General features: G+C 44.4%; 1 protein-coding gene across 1 annotated transcript in view; it reads left to right on the top strand.

Moving 5' to 3' along the window:
- The window catches only part of NID2 (nidogen 2), an 82,721-nt gene that overhangs the window by 15,844 nt on the left and 41,408 nt on the right, over positions 1-25,469 (top strand). Inside the window, 5 exon segments of the mRNA XM_024734731.1 lie at positions 5,113-5,825; positions 16,091-16,240; positions 16,672-16,917; positions 18,351-18,551; positions 20,110-20,340. Coding sequence (XP_024590499.1) covers positions 5,113-5,825; positions 16,091-16,240; positions 16,672-16,917; positions 18,351-18,551; positions 20,110-20,340 — 1,541 coding nt within the window.

Below are 25,469 nucleotides of genomic sequence, written 5' to 3'. Positions count from 1 at the left end.
TCTCACTGTTGTGGCCTCTCCCGTTGCGGAGCACAGGCTCCGGACGTGCAGGCTCAGCGGCCATGGCTCACGGGCCCAGCCGCTCCGCGGCATGTGGGATTTTCCCGGACCGGGGCACGAACCCGTGTCCCCTGCATCGGCAGGCGGACTCTCAACCACTGCGCCACCAGGGAAGCCATGTCGGACATCTTTTGAGCTCCACCAAGGTGGCCTTTTAGTCTTGACTCTGGAGAAAACTTTAGATCCTTGTTCTCTCTCCCCTGGTTCCACCCTCCTCTTCTACTCTGGAGCCCATAGGTTCTCTGCCTCTCAGACATTATCGAGAGCTCACCATGGGTCAAGAGCTGGAAAGAGAAAGATGTCTAAGGCCCAGGCCCTGCACGCAAGCAACCTGCACTCTCCTAGAGTAGACGGACAAACAACAGTTCCAGAGCATGGGAGTAAGTGCTAACACCTCCTCAGGGTACAGGAGGCAGTGAGGGCCGAAAAACCGGAGGGAAAAAGCAGACGTGTTCCCCCCACCATAGCCGTAATGGCCTCTAAGAACTCACACAGACACACGCACGCACACACGTACACACATACACCACTTCCATTTACCTCCCTCCATGCCTACCTCATCTTTATCTTTCATGCTTCATAGAAACCTCTGAGTTGCTTGATTGAAAGTGGAAGATATGGGGCCAAAATGACCGTCAGAGGAATTTTTCTTTAGTAGAATCTGTATTTAGTATAAAAACTAAAATAGGGCTTCCCTGGTGGTGCAGTGGTTGAGAGTCCGCCTGCCGATGCAGGGGACACGGGTTCGTGCCCCGGTCCGGGAAGATCCCACATGCCACGGAGCCGCTGAGCCTGCGCTTCTGGAGCCTGGGCTCCACGGCGGGAGAGGCCACAACAGTGAGAGGCCCGCGTAGCACAAAAAAACAAACAAACAAACAAACAAATGAAAATAAAGTACAAACAATGCCGAGAAATGTGAAATAAAAGTAAAAATTACCCATTCTCACTACTTCAAGTGATAACCATTATTAACAGTCATTCCAGAATTTTAGGTTTATGCAAAACCTTTCTCAAAACCAAAATGGTTCTTTTGTTATACATATGGCATCTTCCCATTTACTGTCTATGGGTGTCTTTCAGTAAGATATCTGTTATATTATTATTTGAACGCTATAAAACATGGCATCATATATAGCCTGTATTATTAAGACAATAACTTATTGATGAACATTTAACTTATTTCTGTCTTTTCCTTTTATAATTATTGTTTCAGTAAACAAAATAGTACACATTGCTCAGATGCTCATTTGTCTTAAAGATAAATTCTTGAAAGTAGAATTGCTGAGAAAGGATATATACAGTGTAACATTTTAATGTATGCTAACCAACTGCCCTTCAGAAACCCTGCATCAACTTACGTTCTCACCAGTAAGGAGGGCTGTGATCAACAGTGTCTGTTTCCTACAAGCTTCTAATCTGTCTAGTATTTGTGAATCTGATAGGTGTAAAATGTTCATATTTTCACTCTAGTTTCTTTGATTACTAGTAAAACTGAACACCTTTTCATGTGGTTAATAGCCATTTCTTTGCTATTTTCTATTGAGGTGTTTACAAAGACCTTTAACAAATAAGAAAAACCTAGTAAAGATATTTCCTCTCAAATGCTGTGAATGTTTTTATCCAGTTGTTCATCTTTAAATTTAGTTGTGATCTAGAAGGTATAAGTTTAGGGTTGTCCAAGTTATTGGCCTTTTCCTTTATGATTTCAGGTCTTGGTATTATTCTTAGAAAGGCCTTCTCTACCTCCAAATTATAGAAATGTTTCTCAATTTAATCTTCTATTTTACATTTATTTATTTATTTATTATTTATCTGGTGTGTGTGTGTGTGCTTTATTGAATTACAGTTGATTTACAATGTTGTATTAGTTTCAGGTGTACAGCAAAGTGATTCAGATATATATATATATTTTCAAATTCTTTGCCATTATAGGGTATTACGAGATACTGAATATAGTTCCCTGTGCCATTCAGTAGGTCCTTATTGGTTATCTATTTTATATATAGTAGTGTGTATATGTTAATCTCAAACTCCTAATTTATCCCTCCCCGCCTTTCCCCTTTGGTAACCATAAGTTTGTTTTCTGTGTCTGTGGGTCTGTTTCTGTTTTGTGAATAAGTTTAGTTGTATTTTTTTTTTAAGATTCCACATATAAGTGATATCATTTGATATTTGTCTTTCTCTGCCTGGCTTACTTCACTTAGTATGATAATCTCTAGGTCCTTCCATGTTGCTGCAAATGGCATTATTTCATTCTTTTTTATGGTTGAGTAGTATTCCATTGTATATACGTACCACATCTTCTTTATCCGTTCATCTGTCAATGGACATTTATGTTGGTTCCATGTCTTGGCTATTGTAAATAGTGCTGCAACGAACATTGGGGTACATGTATCTTTTTGAATTATAGTTTTCTCTGAATATATGCCCAGGAGTGAGTGGGATTGCAGGATCATATGGTAGCTCTATTTTTAGTTTTTTAAGGAACCTCCATACTGTTTTCCATAGTGGCTGTTATCAATTTACATTCCCACCAGCAATATAGGAGGGTTCCTTTTTCTCCACACCCTCTCTAGCCTTCATTAGTTAAAATTTCAAAAATATGCAGAAAAGTGGAGGGAGTCATCTAGATTTACAAGCTGTTGACATTTTGCCATCTTCATCATTTTTTCTTTTTTGCATAAGTAATTTAAAGTAAGTGACACACAGCATGCCATTCACTCCTCAAGGCTTCAGTATGCATCTCTAAAAAATAGTTATTCTCCTAGTCAATGGAACTGTTGTCTTCCTCAAACTTGTCTCATAATTATAAGCTCAGAGGTCATAAATTCTAAATTCATAGTGTGTTTGTCATAACTCTTCTTCCGCACATTTAAATATGAATGTACACATTTGTATTTTTTGAGATTATACTTTTCTATCTCCTGGAAGACAGTAGTTACTAAGTACTTATTACATGCAGGGCCCCATGCTGAACATTTTATGTGATTTTCTAACTTAATCCTCCTAACAACCCAGGGAGGAAGGCACTGTCATCTCATTTTGTAGCCTTGTTTTCCTTTCTAGGAAATAAAGTTCTTTCTGTCGCTAAGCTTTCCAAATGACCTTGGATTTTAGGATAAACTCAAACTGGCTACTTTCTCGTCACGCCCAATGACAAAAGCTAGGGTCGTGATTTATATTTAATTAGAAGATCATTTTATTTAGCTTTTATCTGTCATAATTTGTATTTTCCTACTCTTGTAAGCTTTTATAGTTTTCTGTTTCTGACTTCAAGAAGAAATTTCACAGCTGCAACACCTCTGATGTGATAATAAACTCAACATCCTCAGATCTTCAGAATTCTCTCTTATCTTCTTTAGGGTTCCTTGCTTGCTTGCCAAAAAGCACTGGCATTAATTCTTAGAACCTACCAAGTCTACATAGCGTACCGCACAAAGGATCACAGTTTTGCTTTCTACGCTCCTGTTTCCCTGAACTAATTCCAACAGCAGCAGTGGCAACAACAATACGCAAGGGGGTGGGGACTGATTGATTGATTCTTGGAATTGTGTTAAAAATATTATTGCTATAGAAATCCACATGAATATGATGAGTACCAACCCAAATGAGCAAAAGTCTCTCGCCCTTATATGACTCAGTGAATCTCCTGTTGTCTTATTAGTCATTAACTGATTTCTCATGGACTGACTTTTGAGGAAATCCCACAGCAGGAGAGACTTAGAGCCTGGTGTTTGGGCCATATGCCAGAGAGTACAGAAATGGGTGTATTCAAGCCAGCCAGACCCTTTGTTCCTTCAGGTTTTTTCTTATTTTTTTGAAATTGTGTATGCGGTTATCCTCTTTGGAATGTATCACTGACTAAAATAATGGATCGCTGGGATATTTGGAAGGCTGAATGGAGCCCGTGTTCTTTTCTAGTGGGGGACACGCGTGAGCTCCCTGGCTCCAGATGTTTCTGGATACCTCTCACCTGTGACCCGTGGCAGTTTGATTAACTTGCTTTCTTATTTTCCCCTTAATTTTGTTCTACATTGGCTCAACATTTTTGAGACTTAGGCATTTCTATTCCTTTGAATTTTTTGACATGGGTTCACCAGTCTCTGTGAATTAGTTGATTGATTAATCCACATGACTAAACCGCAAAATGTCTCTAACATTCTGTAATGTGGAGTAAGATAATTAGGATGTGCACTGACTGGTGTATTAGTTTTCTGACGTAATGTGGATGTTCAGAACACGGGCTTTGGTGGTGGTGCTGAGTTCAAGTCCAAGCTCTGTCAGTTATTAATTGTGCAACCTTAAGACGATTAATCTCTCTAAACCCGTTTTCTCCTCTGAAAAATCGGTCATGATCACTGCCCCTACCTTGCAAGTTGTGTTGAAGAATGTTTAACACTTGGCATGTAACTAACTCTCAAATAAAAAATATTGTTTAAGGGTTTGGCAAAAATGTTTAAGCATATGTTTTCTTGAGTTTGTTAAAAGTAGAGGAAGGATAGGGCTTCCCTGGTGGCGCAGTGGTTGAGAGTCCACCTGCTGATGCAGGGGACATGGGTTTGTGCCCGGGTCCGGGAAGATCCCACATGCCGCGGAGTGGCTGGGCCCGTGAGCCGTGGCCGCTGAGCCTGCGTGTCCGGAGGCTGTGCTCCGCAACGGGAGAGGCCACAACAGTGAGAGGCCCGCGTACCGAAAGAACAAAATAAATTAAAAAAAATAAAAGTAGAGGAAGGATAAAATATTCCCACATTCCCTATTTGTTTTCGAATAGCCATTGAGATAAAACGTGTAGAGCAGAATTCTGATTTGAGGGTCTGGCATTCGGTAGACACATGGCCTTTGAAACCCATTGTTAAATAAGAGGTAGTTTACATCAAAATTCCAGTATGATCTTTAGTTACCGTGTAAGTCTGGTTTTATTTGGGTTTCCTGCCAGTGAAAACTCTGAATCTGATCTTAATAGTCCTCCAGTTTTAAAATAAATCGCTCGCCTTTGTGGGAAGGTGGTGGACGGACACTTTTGTGACAAAGTCCTGTTTCCGTTTTATTTAGACACAGCAACCTGGGGATTCCTGGAGTGTGGGCTTTTCATATCGGCAGCACCTCCCCGTTGGATAATGTCAGGCCAGCGACAGTTGGAGGAGACCTTTCCAAAGCCCACCCTCCGGCTCCCCTGGGACGTTCCTTCAGCCGCGCTGCGGCCCTGGAGGGTGACTACACTGAGGACAACTTAGATTATTATGATGAGAACGAGGAGGACGTCGAATACCCCTCCCCTGCTGAGCCAGAGGAAGCATCGAATGGCCACAGCACAGTCGATGTTTCCTTCCACTCGAAAGCTGATTCGAGGCCGTTAGGAGGTGGGATCTCTCCGCCAGATTCTGACCTGGCCTCCCCTTTGCCACGGCCAACATCTAGGGGTGGGCCTGAAACAGACTCTGCCACCTTGAACCCTCAAACCAAAGAGGGGAGACCTCAGGGGGAGATAGATGCCCCGGATTTAAAAGGCCGAGTTGAGTCTTCTGAACAGCCAGGGACCACAGTCCCTGCTCCACCAGAGACTGGAGATTCACTGGATCCTTCCCAGCAAGCCCCGCCTCCCTACCCAGATGGACGGGCACAGCCTGCAGACAGGGATGTTCCTCCAGCCCATCCAGGAGGAGAGGCCGTTCTTCCAAATTACCCCGGGCCGGATCACACTCCACCCCTGGGCCGCAGGAGGCAAGTGGTCGGAGTGGAGGACGACATCAGTTCCAACACCGAGGGTAAGTGGGTTTGAACACTGGGTACTAAAGAATTCATTGAAAAAATGCTGATCTTCCAGAGAGTCGTGAATTTTCTCTCAAGCGAGTTGAGGAAGAGTTTCGCAAAAAGAGGCTTGGGACTGATTTCTAAAACCCATTGTTTCAGGAGATGGAGTATCTTTCCTTTGCCAAAGAAATCTTGGCAGGCAAATTCTTTTTGGAATCTCTTGACTATTACTAATGTTTTATTATTTATTTTTTTTTAAAATGGGCCTCATGAATCCCATGGGGAAGAACTGGGGTTGCTTGTGCCAGCTGTGCTCTCACGTGGAATGAAGTTATTTCAGTTTGAAAGTTCAGCAAAGGTAAAGTGTTTTGAGGCTTCGCACACATTACGGTACTGGAGGGCTTCAGGCTTTAGTTTCAAGCCGCGAGTTGTGCTGGCTCAGATGAACATTCCGGCTTCTTCCTCTGTGATGGGATGACCCCGGTGCTCCCCTTGCTTAGAGACACGGCGGTGGGCTGTGGGAGAGGGGACCCCTGGGGAGAGAAAACTGCGAACCACCTGTGTCTTGTCATTTCTGGTTCACGGCTGTGCAGCTGTGCTAGTCAGCTCCCCGGAGCCTTGCCCTCATTTCATGACTCACTGACCAGAGCGAGGGGCCAGCAGAGAAATGCCCAGGGGAGGTGACGGTTAATTAATACAGACACGGAGCCCATGTCACCTTCTACTGAAGGCGAGACTTGTCATGTCAGCTCTTTTCTTCCCAGTCAGGGATGTAAACACCTGAATGGGAAACTGGCCACGGATTCATCCCATTTGTTCCAGGGACTGCGCATCTGACCTCTGACAGGAGGAGAGAGGTCAGAGGTGAAAGCATTCTTTAGGACCTTTGTTTTTTTTTTTCTTTCACCTTTTCTGTTTCCCATACTTTTTATGGTAAAACAGGTTGACCTAGCAGAGGGTCTTCCAGGTGGCTCTGCTGTGGTCCTGATCTGTAAGAATTTGCTTGAAGAAGCCCTTCTTTCAGGAGAGGCGAAACTGTTCTGTGACTGAGGCAGCATCGTGTAATGATTAGAGGGAGAACGTTGGTGTAGGTTTGAATCCTGGCCGTCACGCTGTCCGGGTGACACTTTATGCTAGTAGCGCCCAAGCCTCCAGTTTCTCCTAAATTTGTCGAGAGGATTAAAAGAGATCACGAAGTTCTTAGGCTAGCGTCTGTACTAGTTGGATCTTAATAAATGGTGGCTGCTGTTACTAATTATAGAGGATTTAAAGCGGTGGGAATGGGGGTGGGGTAGTAGAGAATGAAGAATGGGCTTGTTAAAAGCTTGTGCCTTAATTTGCGCCTAAGGACCACGTTTCTCTCAAGTTGAAGATGTGAAGTTTATTGGAAGGCTTCAGAACCTTCACACCCTTCTGATAGTCTCCTGAATTTTCAGCATAAGTGCCGTCTATCTAAACAAAATGTAAAGCCAAGTATCAAAGACACTTTGATCAAAGAGATTTTTGAGGTAAAGATGTGCTCCTATGTGGTCTTTTCATTTGTGGGTTGTGAGTTCCTGCTCTGGGAAGAGCTTGGAATATTAGAAAGCAGATCCCTGGGGTGAGTTGTTAAAGGGTTAAGAAGAAGGGACTGCACATCCTGCTTTGAACTGTGAGGGGCTGGATAAGCTCTAATAGCTGTAGGGGTCTAGGGAACTGGCCATAGAGAAAAACAGGCAGCAGCGAGAACCCTCGCGGGGCATGACTGTGATACTTACCAGCTTCTGGATGACGTCTACCACTGACATCTTAGAAATGGCAAAATGCCTTCGAAACAGCTGGTTAATACAGTGAAACATTTAGGAAAATAAATCTAACTAGAAGTTTTTGAAACTCGAAGAAAAAAAAAATAAACCACCATATTAGCAGACAGGGAAAGCTTTAAAACTTGAAAGCAGAAAGGGAAAAATAGGTGAACCTCTGGTTTCACCTCAGGCTGTAGGAAGACTCGGTATCCATGGGGAATTCGTTCCAGGATCCCCCCGCAGATACCAAAATCTCCGGATGCTCAAGCCCCTTAGTCAGCCCTCCGTATCCACGGTTCTGCATCCTCAGGCCCCCCCACCTGCGGGTTCCCCTAACCGCAGATGCTTAACATTGCACAGGATCCGCCGTTCCTTGAATCCACGGAGATACCGGGGAGCTGACTGTATAGAGCCATGCAATTGTTAATTACTTGGTTTTTCTTGGCAGTGAACTTTGTTTTTTCAAACAAAACATTGGCATCCCAGAGGTCCATCAGGCAAAAGTGGACTCCCTCTGGGAAAGCCAGTGGGCGGGGTGGCAGAGACTCACACCAAAGAGCGCCTGCTAACTGTCCAGCCTCAAGCCATCTTGACCAGCTTTTCCTACTGATGCAGTGGAGGAGTGTGGATTTTGGTGTCTGATGGAGTTGAGCTTGATTCCCAGCTCTGCCGTGTGGTTTGGGATAAGACATTTTCTCTGTTTGACTCTCATTTTCTTCAGCTATAAAATGGAGATGACGTAGACCTCATCAAAGAGTCGCGAGAATTAAACTTGGGCATGGAAGCACCGTGCCCAGTAAATTTTAGTTTCCCCTTGAAGCTTCATAGTCAGCTTGGTAAACCAAGAAATTAAAATTTAAAGCCCTCCCCCAAATATCTCTCCCTTCTCTTTAAATTTTTTTTTCCCCTCTTAGAGACTCTTTTTATAGACTTTTTATTGAGAAATCTAGATTCTTTTTAGATCATGTCCGCACCAGGCAAGAATGTCCCAATTCCACTCTAGTTCTAGCCTCGAGCGTATTATTTGCTTTGTTCTGTTTTCATAGACCACAGAACCGGCAGTAAATTGGATGCACAAGCTTTCTCTGTCTCAGGGGTCTTACTTCTCCAAGCAGCTCTGGAAGCTTGTTGTCAAACCAAAAGTTACCTGAGCACCTACCATGTGCCCTTCTCTGACTGGGGCACGAGTGGAACTTTTCACTGGTATTTATCAAATGTCCACTCAGACTCTGAGAGGAAACTTTGCTTGGATTGCACTAGCACAGTTGATCCTCAGAATTGCCCTGTGGGGTAGATACTATTATCCTTCTCACAGTACAAAGAAGGAAATTGAAGACTGAAAATACTGAGTGATTTGTCTGTGTAAGAGGCAGACCAGTACTGCAGCGAAGCCATGGAAGATTAGAGCAAGCTGCCAGGTAGCACAGCGCAGGGCAGATTCACCTGTGGTGCCATCAGGGAAGTCTTCATGGAGGAGGGGGGCTTGAGCCAGGCCGTGAGGTCGGAGTCTCAGTTTAGAGAGGGAGAAAGTGGGGCATATTCTGGACAGACGAGTGACAGGAGTGGAGGTGGTGAGGTGGAAATGGAGAGGGAGGGAGTGAGTGAGTGAGTGACTTGGGGGCGGGGGATGTGAGAGGCAGCTGCCATTGAGGCTCCAGATGCCTAGGACCAGAGACTGCCGGTGTTGTAGGCAGCAGGACAAGCTTGATTCACAGGGGTCGTAGAGATTTTTAAACCTGCCCAGGGGGTGCAATGGGAAGCTTAATTTGACCTCAGTCTGCATGATGAATTAGAAAGGGGGAGGGACACCTGGCTTTCAGAGACCTCATGTGTTCTCACTCCACTGTGGGATCCTGTTGATTGTACTTAGACGGCATTCACGCAGGGCAGGCCCAGGGTGTGAACAGGGATTTCCCTGTAGCTTCTGGTCCAACTCTACTTCTGGCCTTGGGAGAGGCCTCAGGAATGTGTTGCTCAAACAGCTTCTACCCTGGGATGAATTCGAACAGGCTCTGCTGCCCAGCCCAGCCTTCCAGGCACAAAAGCCCCTCTCCCAGGTGCACCCCCAGGTTGCTGAGGGACTGTGAACAAGAGGACCCCCATACCTGTGAAGACACCTGCACGGGAGAGCCTGCTAGTCTCACGATGGTGGATGTAACCCGCCCCCCACAGAAAAACAGGGTCCTAATAACTGTTTGCCCAACGAGCTTCACTATGTACCACACACATACCCCCAAAACAGACGAAAACTGGAGGGAAAAGCATACCACTGTTTTTCATTATACGGTTGGATGTGGTTTTTCTTATTTGTCTATCATTCTGTGAGGTGGGAAACCTAAGAAAAATCTGTCCTGCAGTGAAAATGTAGGTCCTTTTCCTTGAGGTGACAGGAAGATCTGTTAAAAGTAAAAGACAGCTCAGCTGCCAGGGGCAGCAGCCCCCCGCAGGAAGCCCTCCGTCCCCGTTTGCATGATGAACCCGGTCTGCTCTGTGGAGCCTGCTGGCCTTCTACGGGCCAGGGCGGAAGATGAGCGCTTAAGTGTTTCTGGAGAAATGAAGACTGAAGGATGGGTCAGAACAAGTGCAGAGGAGTTTTCCATTTATGTGGAAAACTCCCAATTAGGACAAGTCTCAAGTACCCTGGCAGCACCCTTGCTTCTTTTCCCTTACATAGCCTCCTAACCCTACCCCATTTTTCTTTCTGTTTAAGGATAGGAGAAGAGTGAAAAGCATTAACTGGGAAAAAGAAATGAGATTTAAAAAATCCTCACGTGAAGTTTCCTTTAGCAACAGTCTAACCTCAGTTAACAAAGCTGCTGCAAACTGAGCTCATTCAAACCTGGCCGGCCTCTGCCCTCCTGCTGGGCCCGAGCTGCCAGCAGACTTGTCCCTATCGTTTTTTTGACTCTCTGCGACAGCAGCTGCGAGGCAGAGCGTGGGTCCCCGGAGGGTCTGGAAGACAGCCTGCCCCAGTGGGTAAAATTCAGGAGAGAGGAATCTGTGGAATGCAAACTATATTTCTCAAAGTTTGGCTCTAGTCCACTTGTGGCTATTTCTCCCGTGGCCCTGGTTTAAAATGCTGATTCCACACCCTTCCTCCACCTTCTGACCCAGAGTCTGCCTTTTTATTTATTTTTTAAATATTTATTTATTTAGGCTGCGCCGGGTCTTAGTTGGGGCACACGGGATCTTCAGCTGTGATAGGCGGGATCCTTTTTTCAGCTGCGGCACGCCTGCGGGATCTAGTTCCCTGAGTGCGGATGGAGCCCAAGCTCCCTGCATTGGGAGGGTGGAGTCTTACCCACTGGGCCACCAGGGAAGTCCCCAGAATCTGCCTTTTTAAACCAGGTCCCCTGGTGATTCTGAAGCCCATTACAGTTGAGTACTACTGGTATAATGGAAGGGGCGTGGGATTTAGAGCCAGAAGATCATATAATCTTTGTGGGCCTCATTGGTGTCATCTGTAAAGAGGGGATACCACCTCCTCACCAGAATAGGAAGAAGTGTGTGAAAACACATTCAAAGCTGTGAGGTACAGAGGCATAGAAACAACCACAGAAAAAGAAAAAGTTTTGTTTTTGCATCTGCTCACTGCACATCTCATCCAGCTGGGATTTAGACACTGATTCCCCACCTTCACGGAATTCAGCATCTTTGAATCTACCTGCAGTTTCCATAGAAATTTGAGAAGTCACGTTGACCAGACGTCTGGCTTTTCTTCCCTGGTTAGAGAGCCACACGTGGGGTCACATTTCTAGGTCCTGTTCTCCCCCTTCCTCAGGGAAGGGAAATGGCTCCTGGGCTCCCGGTTCCGTCCACTAAGGATCTTCACGTGCCCCGCTTGGGGGTTTGGCCTAAGTGGGCCATAAGCACAGCGTTCCACTTCTCAGCCAGGCCAGGAATGAATGCTAGAGCATTCCCTGAAGTCCCAGCCACCCCCAGGAGCTAATTGGTCAGATGAAATTCATTCACTACATTAATCAGGATTCTCTGGCTCAGAAATGGAAAGTTTGCAAATATCCTGAACATTTTCCTCACTGGACGTAAGAGTCACCCCAGGAGTGACTAAGGTACAGACTCGTGGGATCCGCCCATCGAGAGTCTGAATTGGTAGGTCTAAGGTGTGCTCTGGGAATTTACATTTTTAACTGGCATCCCAGGTGATTCTGATGCAGTGGTTCCCAGAATCCATAGGGAGGAACGCAGCTGTCCCTCTGAATGGTTGAGTAGTGCCGTGCTGAGGGTATAAGACCCTGTCAGGGGGAGGGGTGAGACTTCCCAGATGCCTTAAAGGCATTGCCAGAGCTGATCTGCCACAGGCCTGCTCCAATAAATGGCACCTCCAGCCTTCCAGTTCCCACGCCAGGAAATGAACATCCCTGTGGACCCCTCTCTTTCTCCACTTGTCCTCCCCACCCTGCTCTCCTTCCCTCTCTCTACCCTTCCCCGACTCCTTCTCTCCCTCCATCCAATTCATCAGCAAACCCCGGCAGCTCCACCTTCAAAGAACTCCAGATTTGGTCCCTTCTCATCCTCTGCACCAGGACCTCCTACTATCAAGGCACCGGCTCATTCCTGAGGTTTCTGTAAGTCAGACCGTGTCACTCTTCTCCCCAGCAGCGTCTGCCGCCTCACTCAGACTAAAGCCCAAATCCTTCCCTTGACCTGTGAGGCCCGACGGGTGAGAACTGGCCAGGATTACCTCCTGCCTTCTCCTGTCTCCCTGCCCCATCCCTCCCACATGCCCCGCCAGCCTGACGGGAGCTCTTACCCTCACTCATCCTCTCCTCTTCCAGGCCTCTGCCCAAAGCTCATCCTCTCCCCAGGCGCTCCGTGGCTGTGTCATTTAAAAGAAGCAAAGTCACTTCCGTCTCCAGCCCTCTTGTTCCGCCCCGATTTAAGCTTCTGCACAGTTCTTGACACCATCCGCCTTACTGAATAATTGACCTGTCTGTTGACTGCTGCCTAGAGGGGGGAATGTAAGCTCCAGGACAGGAGTTTTTGTCTCTTTTGTTCTCAGCTGTATCCCTAATTCCTAGTCCAGTGCCGGGCCCACAGGGAGTGCTCGATAAGTATTTGTTTGAATTACTGAAAGAATGAAATTGTAACAGGCAGTTACCTTTCATCTAAGCTGACATTGTCAGTGTTACACGTGCACGTCTGCATGTGAAGGCAGGCACGGGAAAGGGGTCCCGGTGTTCCTCTGTCTAGGAGCGCACCCATCTTTCCCCAGTGTGACTGGCGTGGGCTGGAAGGCTGAGCTTGTGTTCTTGGCTCAGTAAGTCCCATCCTGGGCATGCAGCTCTCCACACACACACACACACACACAGTTGAAAAAGATCCCCAAGTCAGCTTACCAATAGTTAATTTAACCCATCGTAAGTATAGTTTCAGTCTCATAATAGCCTTTCATGGGGCCCTAACTTATTTTTTGTTAGTAACATGTGGTCTGCATGTCCATGAACTTATAAACTTTGTCACAGTTGCATTTGTAAGTTGCTGGCTGCACTGCTGAGCCTCTCTTTTTTACCCATAGAAAAGCCATGCCTCCTCCTAGTATTTTAGTTCAATTAACCCAACTCAACACATCTGTAGTCCTCCTCCAGTTCTTCTCTCCCTGTTTCATAATCCTCTCTTAGAAGAGGGATCGGGCAGAAGAACAAGTCTTCACAGAACAACAAATAGAGGGAACATAATACAAACCCATCATTTCTTTAATTTGAGGGCAGGAAAGTGTTAATGTGGTTTTATTTTTACCTGAATTTCCTGAAAATGACTACCTTTTAGCCCTGCATCAAATTGCCTTTTTACCTTGGTGCTCAGAAGTACGCTAAGAGATAACGTGATTTCTGGCAATGAGGTGTGAGAAGGGGTGTCGTCCTGATTTTGGAGAGGAGGAAACACAGTGCATTTCTGTGGTTTCTGCAGAGCCACCTGAGTCAGGCTGCTGTTGGGCGTCAGAACTTGGGACCCTCTGCTGCCCCTGCTTCCCTTGTGTTCTGGAGGGAGAGTCCTGATGGCAGCCGATGCCATGAACACACTCACAACTGTGCCAGTCCCTCCAGGGGCTGCTTCTTAATACTTGTGACTTTTCAGTGCTGGAAAACCCCAAGATTTTGACAAGTTACATTCATTTATTTTTTACTCAGACTGGAATTTTCCCCCCCTTAATAAACCAATGGTACAGATAATGATACATCGTTTTCTCACAGCAACCTCTTATCTTCTTTATTATCCATTCTGTTATTCTGCCTTGAGTTTTGTGTCACTTTCCTGTTTTAAAAAGTGTTCATGGGGGCTTCCCTGGTGGCGCAGTGGTTGAGAGTCCGCCTGCCGATGCAGGGGACGCGGGTTCGTGCCCCGGTCCGGGAAGATCCCACATGCCGCGGAGCGGCTGGGCCCGTGAGCCATGGCCGCTGAGCCTGCGCGTCCGGAGCCTGTGCTCCGCAACGGGAGAGGCCACAACAGTGAGAGGGCTGTGTACCGGAAAAAAAAAAAGGGAAAAAGTGTTCATAGTGATGCCTAATTTTCTATTTTTATCGAACTGGAATTTCTCAGCTGTGTAGGCCTGGTACCAAATCTTGAGTCACCGACTTAACTCTCACTCTGTTCCCAGTCAGATATTCCACTTGAGTCAAGATCGTCCATCCTGCCAACCCTCAGCTCACTTCATTCTCAAGAATCTGTAAGCAGCAGTTAAATACTGTCCAGAAGTTAACACTGCTGCTGCTACTCAGTTCTCCTACCTGTGCTTTTCTGTCAGCTGTGACAGCCATCTGGACAATCTCTGCTATCTTCTCCCATTAAGCCTTATTTATAAAGTAGGACTCAAACCTGACTGTCCGAAGCCTGTGTTGATTAACCCCAGTCACCTGAGCAGATCCTTTGCCTGGCTCTCGTGATCGATGTCCTTGAGCTCTGCCGGAGGGTGGTTGAGTACAGCTGTTAAGAATCTGGAGCCAGACTTCCTAGGTTCAGATCCCAACTCCACCACCTACTGCCTGTGTGACTTCAGCAGGGTCACCTTAATCTTTGCCTAGCATGTTTACCTGCAAAACAGGGATTAAAGTCCCTGCTCTTGTGCAAATTAAAAGAGTTAATAAAGTCCATAGCGTAGTACCTGGCATATATTAGGCACTCTTTCAATGTTCACTTTGTTATATCCTCACTTGCTGATACAAGTCTACGCTGGCTCCATTGTTACTTCTATGGTGCTACGTTCCCACCCTGCCCCAACGTTGGTTTGTTTTCTGTTCTCCCCGGAATACTGGGTAAGTACTGATCTTTCCATTTCTTCTTCCCCTTCCCATTTCCTCCTTTTCAGACCTAGATGTGGAACACAACTGCCACCCAGTTTTTCCCAGGAGCAGGTTATCTGTCTTCCTTGGGAGCCGGCACCTCACAACAGCACTGGAGTCTAGCACTAGAGTTTTGTGCCATCTTTGCTCAGTCAGCTCCTGGAGTCTCCACCCAACTCCTGCTCCGGGGGATGCAGAGGCAGAGGTGTGCACGGCCACTTTGCCTCCTGGTGGCCGTGCTTGGGATTGGGATCATCCCCCGTGTCCCGGACAAAGCTTTCTCTTATCTGTCAGCAACCCCCAGCCACACCCCAATCCCTTGGCCATTTCCCTTTAGGGACAATAGCATCTGCTCCAGTTCCTTTGTTTCTTGGTAGCACAAATGATTCTTTTTTTTTAATGGGCAGGATAAGCGAGAGCTGGAAGGAACAGCTACTGGAGCACTGAGCTTACCCAGGTCCACATGGCTTCCTAGAGAATGGTGACTATGGCCAGGCTCTCCGCTGCTGCCCTGACATCCGGCTTGGGCCACACCCACCATGAGAAATCCTGCAAAGGCACAGAGCCTTTCACAGCTGGGCTCCCTGTTTCCTTCCCCTCCATCTCCACCTGCCTCCTATACACTTTCTTTAGGGTGTGTGTGTGTGTATGTGTGTTCTTTCTTCAGTGCCCTTCTTCTCTTTCAGAAAAAAAAATTTTTTTCTGGGAAGTAAGACAAGCTATAGGTTATTCTCTTCAAGTTCAAGGTTACCAAAAGTAAAAGAATGGTTAGACATAAGACCGTGTTCGTTAGTTTCTCTTTTCGGTCTTCCTCTCGGGAGCTCATTAATATTAGTTTGAACCGTATAAGATTGCTGACCTTTGGCCATTTTTGACCCAGAAAATGGCAGTTCAACCTAACACGTACTTCCTGGTTGGCTTTCCTGTCACTGCACCGAGGGGCGCGGTCTCATCCTCGCTCACCAGCTCTGCAGAGAGACCAGATGGGAGCAGTCAGCAGTACTTCTTGCCAGCAGACAAAGCAAGTTAATTCCCCTGAGTTGAATGTTATTTCCGTCTCTTAATTATTAAAACCCCATTTGTTTATTACAATCTAAATGGATTTTATGGAGCAGATGCTGTGTCCGTGATGAACCTTGGCAACCATGATGCTGGAATCACTTTGTCCTTTACATGCAAGTTTGTTTTACTTTCCAGTCTTCATGTACAACACTGCCAACAAGGAGACCTGCGAACACAACCACGAGCGCTGTTCCCGGCATGCCTTCTGCACTGACTATGCCACGGGCTTCTGCTGCCACTGCCAGTCCAGGTTTTACGGGAACGGGAAGCACTGTCTGCCCAAAGGTGAGGGGTGCTGGCTTGACTGGGGCGGGGGCTGCTCTGGGTCTGTTTCTGTCGCTTGCTGTTTCCAGCTGCCACTGTGAGCTCTGTTTATGGACCTTGTGTCTGTACTGCTTGAATCAAAGCCTAAGCAACTTGCAGGTGTTCCATAAAAGTTTGAGAAATGAACATGTTTCAGCTGATTTCCCAACTTGAGGATTAAACAGAAATGTTTCCTCCCTTTTGGCTAGCTCCTTAGGGTGCAAGTGGACAGGAGAGAGGGAGGATGGGAGAAGTGAGGTCAAAGGCAGGTCTGTTTTGTACCTAGGTGGGTAGCGGCTGGGTTAGGGAGTTGCGAAAAGGGCTGAAGGTGGAGTGTGGGGAGTTGTCAGTGGGATAGTCTTATCTGTGCATGTGGACAACGGTCAAGGCTGACGGGGTTTGCTGTCTCTCAGGGACACCTCATCGAGTCAATGGGAAGGTGAGTGGGCACCTCCGCGTGGGCCACACGCCCGTGCACTTCACCGACGCGGACCTGCACGCTTATGTGGTGGGCGACGACGGCAGAGCCTACCTGGCCATCGGCCACATCCCGCAGCCCGCCGCCCAGGCCCTTCTCCCGCTCACGCCGATCGGAGGCCTGTTTGGCTGGCTCTTTGCTTTAGAAAAACCAGGCTGGGAGAATGGCTTCAGCCTCACAGGTGAGGAGGGCCGTAGGTCACCATGGCTTTGGCGGCATGGAGCCTTGGGTTTTCATTCAGTAGTCAGTTGTGCAATGTTTCAGAGCCACACAGGTGTAGTTTTTCTGCCCCGAGGTAGTTGGGGATGGTTTGGCCTTGCAGGACTGTGATTTCTTCTAAAGGTTCTCCAGGTTGTTCTGAGAAATAGCATGATCCCATTTGGAGCATTCGTGCCCTCTTACCTTCAAGAACCCTTGAAGCTGCTTTGTCAGAGTCCGTGTAATTCAGTAGTCACTCACAGATCTGCCGAAGAGGGATGCAGGTGGTAGTTCCAGGGCATCTGGAGATGATTTTACTTCATGGGCGAGGGGTGCCTTTCCTCTTTGTCCCCTGATGACTCTGATCTATAATAGTATAGACAGTGCTTCTCAGACTTTAACCCACCTGCCCATCACCTGGGGCCTCGGGAAAGTGCAGGTTCTGATTCAGTAGGCCGGGGGTGGCGGGCCTGGGGGGTCTGTGATCCTGTTTTCCTAGCAAGCTTCCAGGAGACGATAATGCTGGTCTAAGGCCCACCCTTTGATAGCAAGGGTGTAGAGAATACTTCCTGGCTTCTCACCTCACTACCCGTTTATTGCACATAAAGTGTGAGAGAAAAGTTCTTGGCCCTCCAGCTGTAGAGCTCAATAGGCATTTGTAGGATCTTGCTTTTAATCAAGTTTTGATAAAACCTTGAGTCAAAAGTAGATAAATAAAATACAGTACACCTAGTTACATTTGAATTTCAGATAAACAATTAATAATTGAATAATTTAGTGTAAGTATGCCCCAGATATCGTATGGGACATACTTATACTAAAAATGTTTTTTATTCATCTGATATTCAAATGTAAATGGGTGTCCTGGGGGGGGTTTGATTGTTTTTGTTAAGTCTGACAGCCATAGAAAGAGAAAGGTCAAGGATGTTCCTAGGGGTTTATTTTTCACAGAAAACAAGTTCCTACAAAGAGAAGCAGTGTGAGATGGGAGAGAATGGAACCATGCTCTTTTTTTTTTTTTTTTTGCGGTATGCGGGCCTCTCACTGTTGTGGCCTCTCCCGTTGCAGAGCACAGGCTCCGGACGTGTAGGCTCAGCGGCCATAGCTCACGGGCCCAGCCGCTCCGCGGCATGTGGGATCTTCCCGGACCGGGGTACGAACCCGTGTTCCCTGCATTGGCAAGCGGACTCTCAACCACTAAGCCACCAGGGAAGCCCTGGAACCATGCTCTTTAACAGAAAGTTCGGGGAACTGATGAGATCAACAGCTGGTAGTACTTAACCTTGGTTATCAGATCTCCTTAGGCACTATCCCCAACAGTAGGAGAAACTGGGAAGTGGAAGTATGCACTGGTGATTATTGCTGGAAGATGCAAGGCCCCCTTTCATCCCTGTGCTGGCTTGTTTTCCTCTCCAGGTGCTACCTTTATCCATGACATGGAAGTTACTTTCTACCCAGGAGAGGAAAGGGTTCGAATCACTCAAACTGCTGAGGGGCTGGACCCAGAGAACTATCTGAGCATTCAAACCAACATTCAAGGCCAGGTGCCTTACGTCCCAGCAAACTTCACAGCCCACATTGCTCCCTACAAGGAGCTCTACCACTACTCGGACTCAGGTACGTGCAACCAGTTCTCCGTAAAATGGGGACGGTGCGTATCTCACGAGATAGTTGCGAGGATTATGTGAGTGACTACGTGGAATGTCCTTATAGAACAGCGTGTGACACATGAAATGAGCTCAGTGTTGTTTTTATTATTCTTGTTATTTTATTAGTGTGAGAAAAGTGATGGCTGTTGTACGCAAGAATATCAACATCCCTACCCAATATTTGCAGATGATAATATAATAACAACCTTGTCTATGGGCTGGGGAGGGATGGTATAATTTTGTACAGATTTTAACCCTCCTGCTCTCTGGGCTGTGGAAAAATATTGATTATTGGAATTTATACTTGTTCTGTAACCTTGGTTCAGCCTGCTTTGAAATCAGAGATGCCGTACAGTGTTGTAAAACTGCCACTAGATTTGGAGTCAGAAGACGGGAATTCTTACGGATGTGTTTAAAATATGTGGGGAGTAAGATCACTTACTGTCTGAGAGCTTATTTTCTCATCTTTAGAATGAGAATAATCACCCCTTTTCTGTCTCTCTTACATGGTTGATATGTGTAACATGTGATGTGTTCTGTAAGACACCCCTGATTTTGAGATGCTGCCCCAATCTCAGTTGCTGTCCTGCAGCACAGCGGTTTGTTTTGAGTTGTGCCTTTGCTTCTCGTGCGGTGTGAGAGCTGGAAGCCAGGCAAGAGGCACAGGGAAGTGAATGGGCAGCAGAGATCTGGCCTGGGCACAGGGTAGCTGATGGCTAGAAAACTGCCTGGCCTCCCAACTCTGCACTCAGGTTGAGATAAAAGACCCCTGCCCCTTTCCCCAGAAGCCTCCAGACTTAAGTGCAAGGTGTTGGAAGTCTTCTGTGCACTGATGGATGGATTGGTTGAAAACTTGGGGGGAGCGGGGTAGAGTCAGGCCAACTTGAGTTCCAGTTCCGGCTCTGCATATCAGCTTTGCTTCTTATTTTATTTATTTATTTATTTTTGCGGTATGCGGGCCTCTCACTGTTGTGGCCTCTCCCGTTGCGGAGCACAGGCTCCGGACGTGCAGGCTCAGAGGCCATGGCTAACGGGCCCAGCCGCTCTGCGGCATGTGGGTTCTTCCCGGACCGGGGCACGAACCTGTGTCCCCTGCACAGGCAGGTGGACTCTCAACCACCGCGCCACCAGGGAAGCCCCCAGCTTTGCTTCTTAGACTACTTAATTAACTCTCTAACCTCTGTGAGACTCTCCACACAAGATGGCAGGGCCCACCTCACTGGCTGTTGTGAGGAATAAATGAGGCACTGCTTATAGAGTGCTGGGCCTGGCTGGCATATAGTAAAGTCATTCTTTGCGAATATTGACAGCAGCGATTATACCTCCTCCCTCTCAGTGCTTTGGTTTTACATCTACGTGGGTTCTTGGGACCGCCTTGCAGGTTTCCCATATAAACTCAAACTTCCCAAGGGGACATGCTCCAGCAACTACATGAAAAACTGTGCAGAGAAACTCACCTCACATAAAAAACCTCTGTATTTAGTATTTGTAAATGTCCTCGTTTGACTGAATAATGTCTATTGCAGCTGTGACCTCCACAAGTTCCAGAGCCTACTCTCTCACGTTGGGTGCCATCAACCAAACACGGTCCTACCGCCTCCACCAGAACATCACTTACCAGGCATGCAGGCATGGCCCCAGACACCGGGTCATCCCCACCACCCAGCAGCTGAACGTGGACCGGGTCTTTGCCTTGTACACGGATGAAGAAAAAGTGCTCAGATTCGCTGTGACCAATCAGATTGGCCCTGTTGAAGGTATGGTTTCCCTTTTTTGTTATTGCTGGGCAAAAATTATATCCAACCTTCTTTCTTTCATGCCTTTTGAGTGGCCTCAGAATGATTCACATAGGTTACTAAGGGTAACTGAGTGCCAGGCTCTGTTAGGTGCTGGGTGTAAGGATGAATAAAGCAGGGTCCTGTCCTTGAGAGGTAGAGATGGAACTTTTAGAATAGTGTTCTTGCCAAGATCAGGAATAGAGCATATACATGAGGCTGGTTTGCTGCAACACCCAGTTGTGTGTGCCGTCTGTGTTGGGGATACACCTGTGAACAAGGTGTAGCCAAGTTAGGAGGGAGATTGATGCTGACAAATATGTTATGATTATGATAAGTGCAGGGTGCTGTGAGCCTAGTTGCAAGGTTCAGGAATGATGTCCCCAACAAAGTGAAATTTCAGCTAAAACTTAAAAGATGAGAAGGATTGCACCAAATCAAGGTGGGACAAAGAGCCAGTGCCTAAAAGAACAAAATGAAATAAAACTTGCATGTATGAAAAAAACCAAATTAGCATCATAATTAATGAGGAAAGACTGGTTGCTTTCCTTCTAAGATCAGAAAGAAGATGCCTGCTCTTGACACTTCATCACTGTACTGGAAGTTCTAGCCAGGGCAGTTAGGCAAGAAAATGAAGGGAAAAAGCCATCTAGGTTGGAAAGGAAGAAGTAAAATTATCTGTATTCTCCTCTGACATAATCTTATTTGTAGAAAAACTAAGGAATTCATTAATTTAAAAAAAACTATTTGAACTAATAGCTCAGTAAGGTTGCAGGATATAAGATCGGTGTACAAAAATTAATTGTATTTCTATAAAGTAGCAATGGGTAAACTGAAAAGGAAATTAAGAAAATGATTCCATTTCCAAAATAAAATATTTAGGAATAAATTTTTAGGAAGAAGTGCAATACTTTTACATTGACATCTATAAATGTTTTTGAAAACAAAGATGGCTTAAATAAATGGAAAAACATTCTAAGTTCATGGATCAGAAGACATATTGTGTTTTTTTAATTATTTTTTAATTGAAGTATAGTTGATTTACAATACTGTGTTAATTTCTGCTGTACAGCAAAGTGACTCAGTTATACACATATATATATCCTTCTTTTCCATTATGGTTTATCCCAGGAGATTCCGTATAGTTCCCTGTGTTATACAGTAGGACCTTGTTTATCCATTCTAAATGTAATAGTTTGCATCTACTAACCCCAAACTCCCAGTCCATCCCTTCCCCTCCCCACCATCCCCTTTGGAAACCACAAGCAGAAGACATAATATTGTTAAGATGGCAGTGCTTTCTAAATTGATTTATAGATTCAACACAATCCTATTAGCTGGCTTTTTTGCAGAAACTGAAAAGTTGATCCTAAAATTCATATAAAAATTTAAAGAATCCAGAATAGCCAAAACAATCTTGAAAAGGAACAGAGTTGGAAGAATCATACCTCCTGATTTCAAAACTTAAGAGTAATCAATACAATGTGGTCCTCGAATAAGGATAGATATACAGATCAATGGGAATAGAAGTGAGAATCCAGAAATAAGCACTCACATTTACAGTCAATTGATTTTTGACAAAGATGCCAAAACAACTCAATAAGGAGAAGGAGTAGCCCTTTTAACAAATGGTTCTGGGATAACTCTGGATATCCACATGCAAAAGGATGAAGATGGTCACAGCAATAAGACAAGAGAAAGAAAAGACATCCAGATTGGAAGGGAAGAAGTAAAACTGTCACTATTTACAGATGACATGACACTATATAGAGAACCCTAAAGTCTCCACCAAAAAACTATTATGACTAATAAATGAATTCAGTATAGTTGCAAGATACAAGATTAATGTGCACAAGTCTTGCTTTTCTATACACTAATAGTGAACTATCAGAAAGAGAAAGCAAGAAAACAATCCCATTTAGAATCACATCAAAAAGAATAAAATACTTAGGAATAAACTTAGCCAAGGAGGTGAAAGACCCATACTCTGAAAAGTATAAGACATTTATGAAGAAAATTGAAGATGATACAAAGAAATGGAAAGATATGCATGTTCATGGACTGGAAGAATTGATGTTAAAATGTCCATACTAGTGAAAACAAACTACAAATTTAATGCAATCCCTATCAAAATACCCAGGACATTTTTTTTTCACAGGAATGAAAACAGATAATCTGAATTAGAACAAATAATCTGAAAATTTATATGGAACCACAGAAGACCCCAAATAGCCACAGCAATCTTGAGAAAAAAGAAGAAAGCTGGAAGTATCATGTGCCCAGACTTCAGGCTATACTACAAAAGTACAGTAATCAAAACAGTATGGTACTGTTATAAAAACATACCCATAAATCAATGGAACAGAATAGAGATCCCAGAAATAAACCCATACATTTATAAACAGATCATAAAACTCAATACCAAAAACTAAATAACCCAATTAAAAATTGGGCAGAAGACCTGAATAGACATTTTTCCAAAATAGACATACAGATGGCCAACAGGCACGTGAAAAGATGCTCAACATATCCAACATATATAAATAGCTCATACAATTCAACAAAAAAACCCCAAACAACTCATTGAAAAATGGGCAGAAGAACTGAATAGAAATTTTTCCAAAGAGGAAATGCAGGTGGCCAATAGGTACATGAAAAGATGCTCAACATCGCTAATCATCAGGGAAATGCAAATCAAAACCACAATGAGATAGCCATTCTGACAGATGTGAGGTGCCATCATCAAAAAGAACACAAATGTGTTGGCAAGGATGTGGAGAAAAGGGAACCCTTGTACACTGTTGGTGGGAATGTAAATCTGTGCAGCCACTGTGGAAAACAGTTTGGAGGTTCCTCAAAAAACTAAAAATAGAACTACCATATGATCCAGCAGTTCCATTCCTGGGTATGTATCTGAAGAAAATGAAAAACAAATTCACGAAGATACATGCACCCCAATGTTAATAGCACAATTTACAATGGCCAAGATATGGAAGGGAACCCAAGTGCCAGTCAACAGATGAATGGATAAAGAACACTTGGTATGTACACACACACACACACACACACACACACACACACACACACACACTGGGATACTATTTGGCCATGAAAAAGAGTGAAATTTTGCCATTTGCAATAACACGATGGACTTGGAGGGTTTTATGCTTAGTAAGATAAGTCAGACAGGGAAAGACAAATACTATATACTGTAACTTATATGTGGAATCCAAAAAACAAACATGAATGAAATGAATATAACAAAACAGAAATAGACAGCTGTGGAGAACAAACTAGTGGTTACCAGTGGGGAGAGGAATGGAGGGGAGGGAGGGAGAAGATAGGGGTAGGGGATTAAGAGGTATAAACTACTATATATAAAATAAATAACCTACAAGGATATACTGTACAGCACAGGGAATATAGCCGATAGTTTATAATAACTTTAAATGGAGTATGATTTATAAAAATATTGAATCACTGTTATGCAGCTGAAATTTATATAATGTAAATCAACTATACTTCAATTAAATGAAATTGCATATATAGACGTTGCACATGCAAACCTGAAAGCGTTTTGCCTAATTGTAAAGCATTATAAAATATTGAAGTATTGATAAATCTATTTCTAGACAAACAAGAATTGCAGTAAAATTGAATAATACTCATTAGAAAAAGAATGAAGATGGACCTCTACTTCACACCATATACAAAAATTAACTGAAAACGGGTCAAAGGCCTTAACGTACTTAAAATTTTAGAAAAAACTTAAGGGTGAACTTTTGTGACCCTGAATTTGGCAATGGTTTCTTTGATATTATGCTAAAAGTACAAGCAACAAAAGAAAAAAATAGATAAATGGGATATCATCAAAATTTAAAACTTTTGGGAATTCTCTGGTGGTCCAGTTGTTAGGATTCAGTGCTGCTGTGGCCCAGGTTCAATCCCTGGTTGGGGAACTAAGATCCTGCAAGCCAACAGCACGGCCAAAAAAAATAAATAAAAAAATAAAAACTTTTGTGCTTCAGAGGGCTTTATCAACAAAGTGAAATACAACCTACAGAATGGGAGAAAATATTTGCAAATCATATATTTAATAAGAGACTTGTATCTAGAATATATGAACTTTTACAACTCAATGAGACAAATAATCTAATTAAAAGATAGGCAAAAAATTTGGATAGGTATTTCTCTAAAGAAGACATCCAATGAGCCCATGAAAAAATGCTCAACATCATTCATCATCAGGAAAATGCAAGAATCAAAACCATAATGAAATACTACTTTATATGCATGTGGATGGCTATAGTCAAAAAATGGATAATAGCACATGTTGGTGGGCATGTGGAGAAACTGAAACCCTCACATGTTGCTGGTATGCGTGTAAAATGGTGTAACTGTGGAAAACAGCAGTTTCTCAAAAAAGTTAAACACGAAGTTACTATTTGACTGAGTAACTCTACTCCTAGTTATATACCATATATATATATGAAAGAAAAGAAAGAAAAGCTTATGAAAACTTCATAATAGCCAAAAGGTGGAAACAACCCAAATGCCCATCAACTGATGAATAGATTTTTAGAATGTCGTAACTCTCCAATTATAATAGATAGTATGGATAAGGATAGTATTAAATTTAGGTTAATGGATGGTGAAATTTGGTATAATACTAATAAGGGTGCAAGTTTTTTGTCATGTTAATAAGATTAGGCATGCTATTAATGAAATACCTTATGTAACTTCAGGCACTCAGAAGTGGAATGGAGATAGTCCTAGTTTTATGTTTAGGGCTATTGTTATTACTACTGATACTGTTGGTTCATTGGCCGGAATATAATAGGTTAAGGATAAAAACTATTATATGTAATATTGATGCAGTAGCTTGTGTTAGAAAATATTTAGTGGACGCTTCTATAGCTCATGGGTTGAACTTTTTTATTATGATGGGGATAATGGCTAATATTTCTTTTGAATCTGATTCAGATAAGTAGTCAGTGAGAGCTGGTTATTACAGTTATGGTCCCTGAGAGAACTGTTGTTAGGATGATGATAAAGATGATGGAGTTTTATTAGTACTGGAAGGATATAAACCAACATATTTGGGGTATGGG

This window comes from Neophocaena asiaeorientalis, unplaced genomic scaffold (assembly GCF_003031525.2).
Source record: "Neophocaena asiaeorientalis asiaeorientalis breed wild unplaced genomic scaffold, Neophocaena_asiaeorientalis_V1.1 scaffold547, whole genome shotgun sequence".
Lineage (NCBI taxonomy): Eukaryota > Metazoa > Chordata > Mammalia > Artiodactyla > Phocoenidae > Neophocaena > Neophocaena asiaeorientalis.
This window is presented reverse-complemented; position numbering and strand designations above follow the sequence as displayed.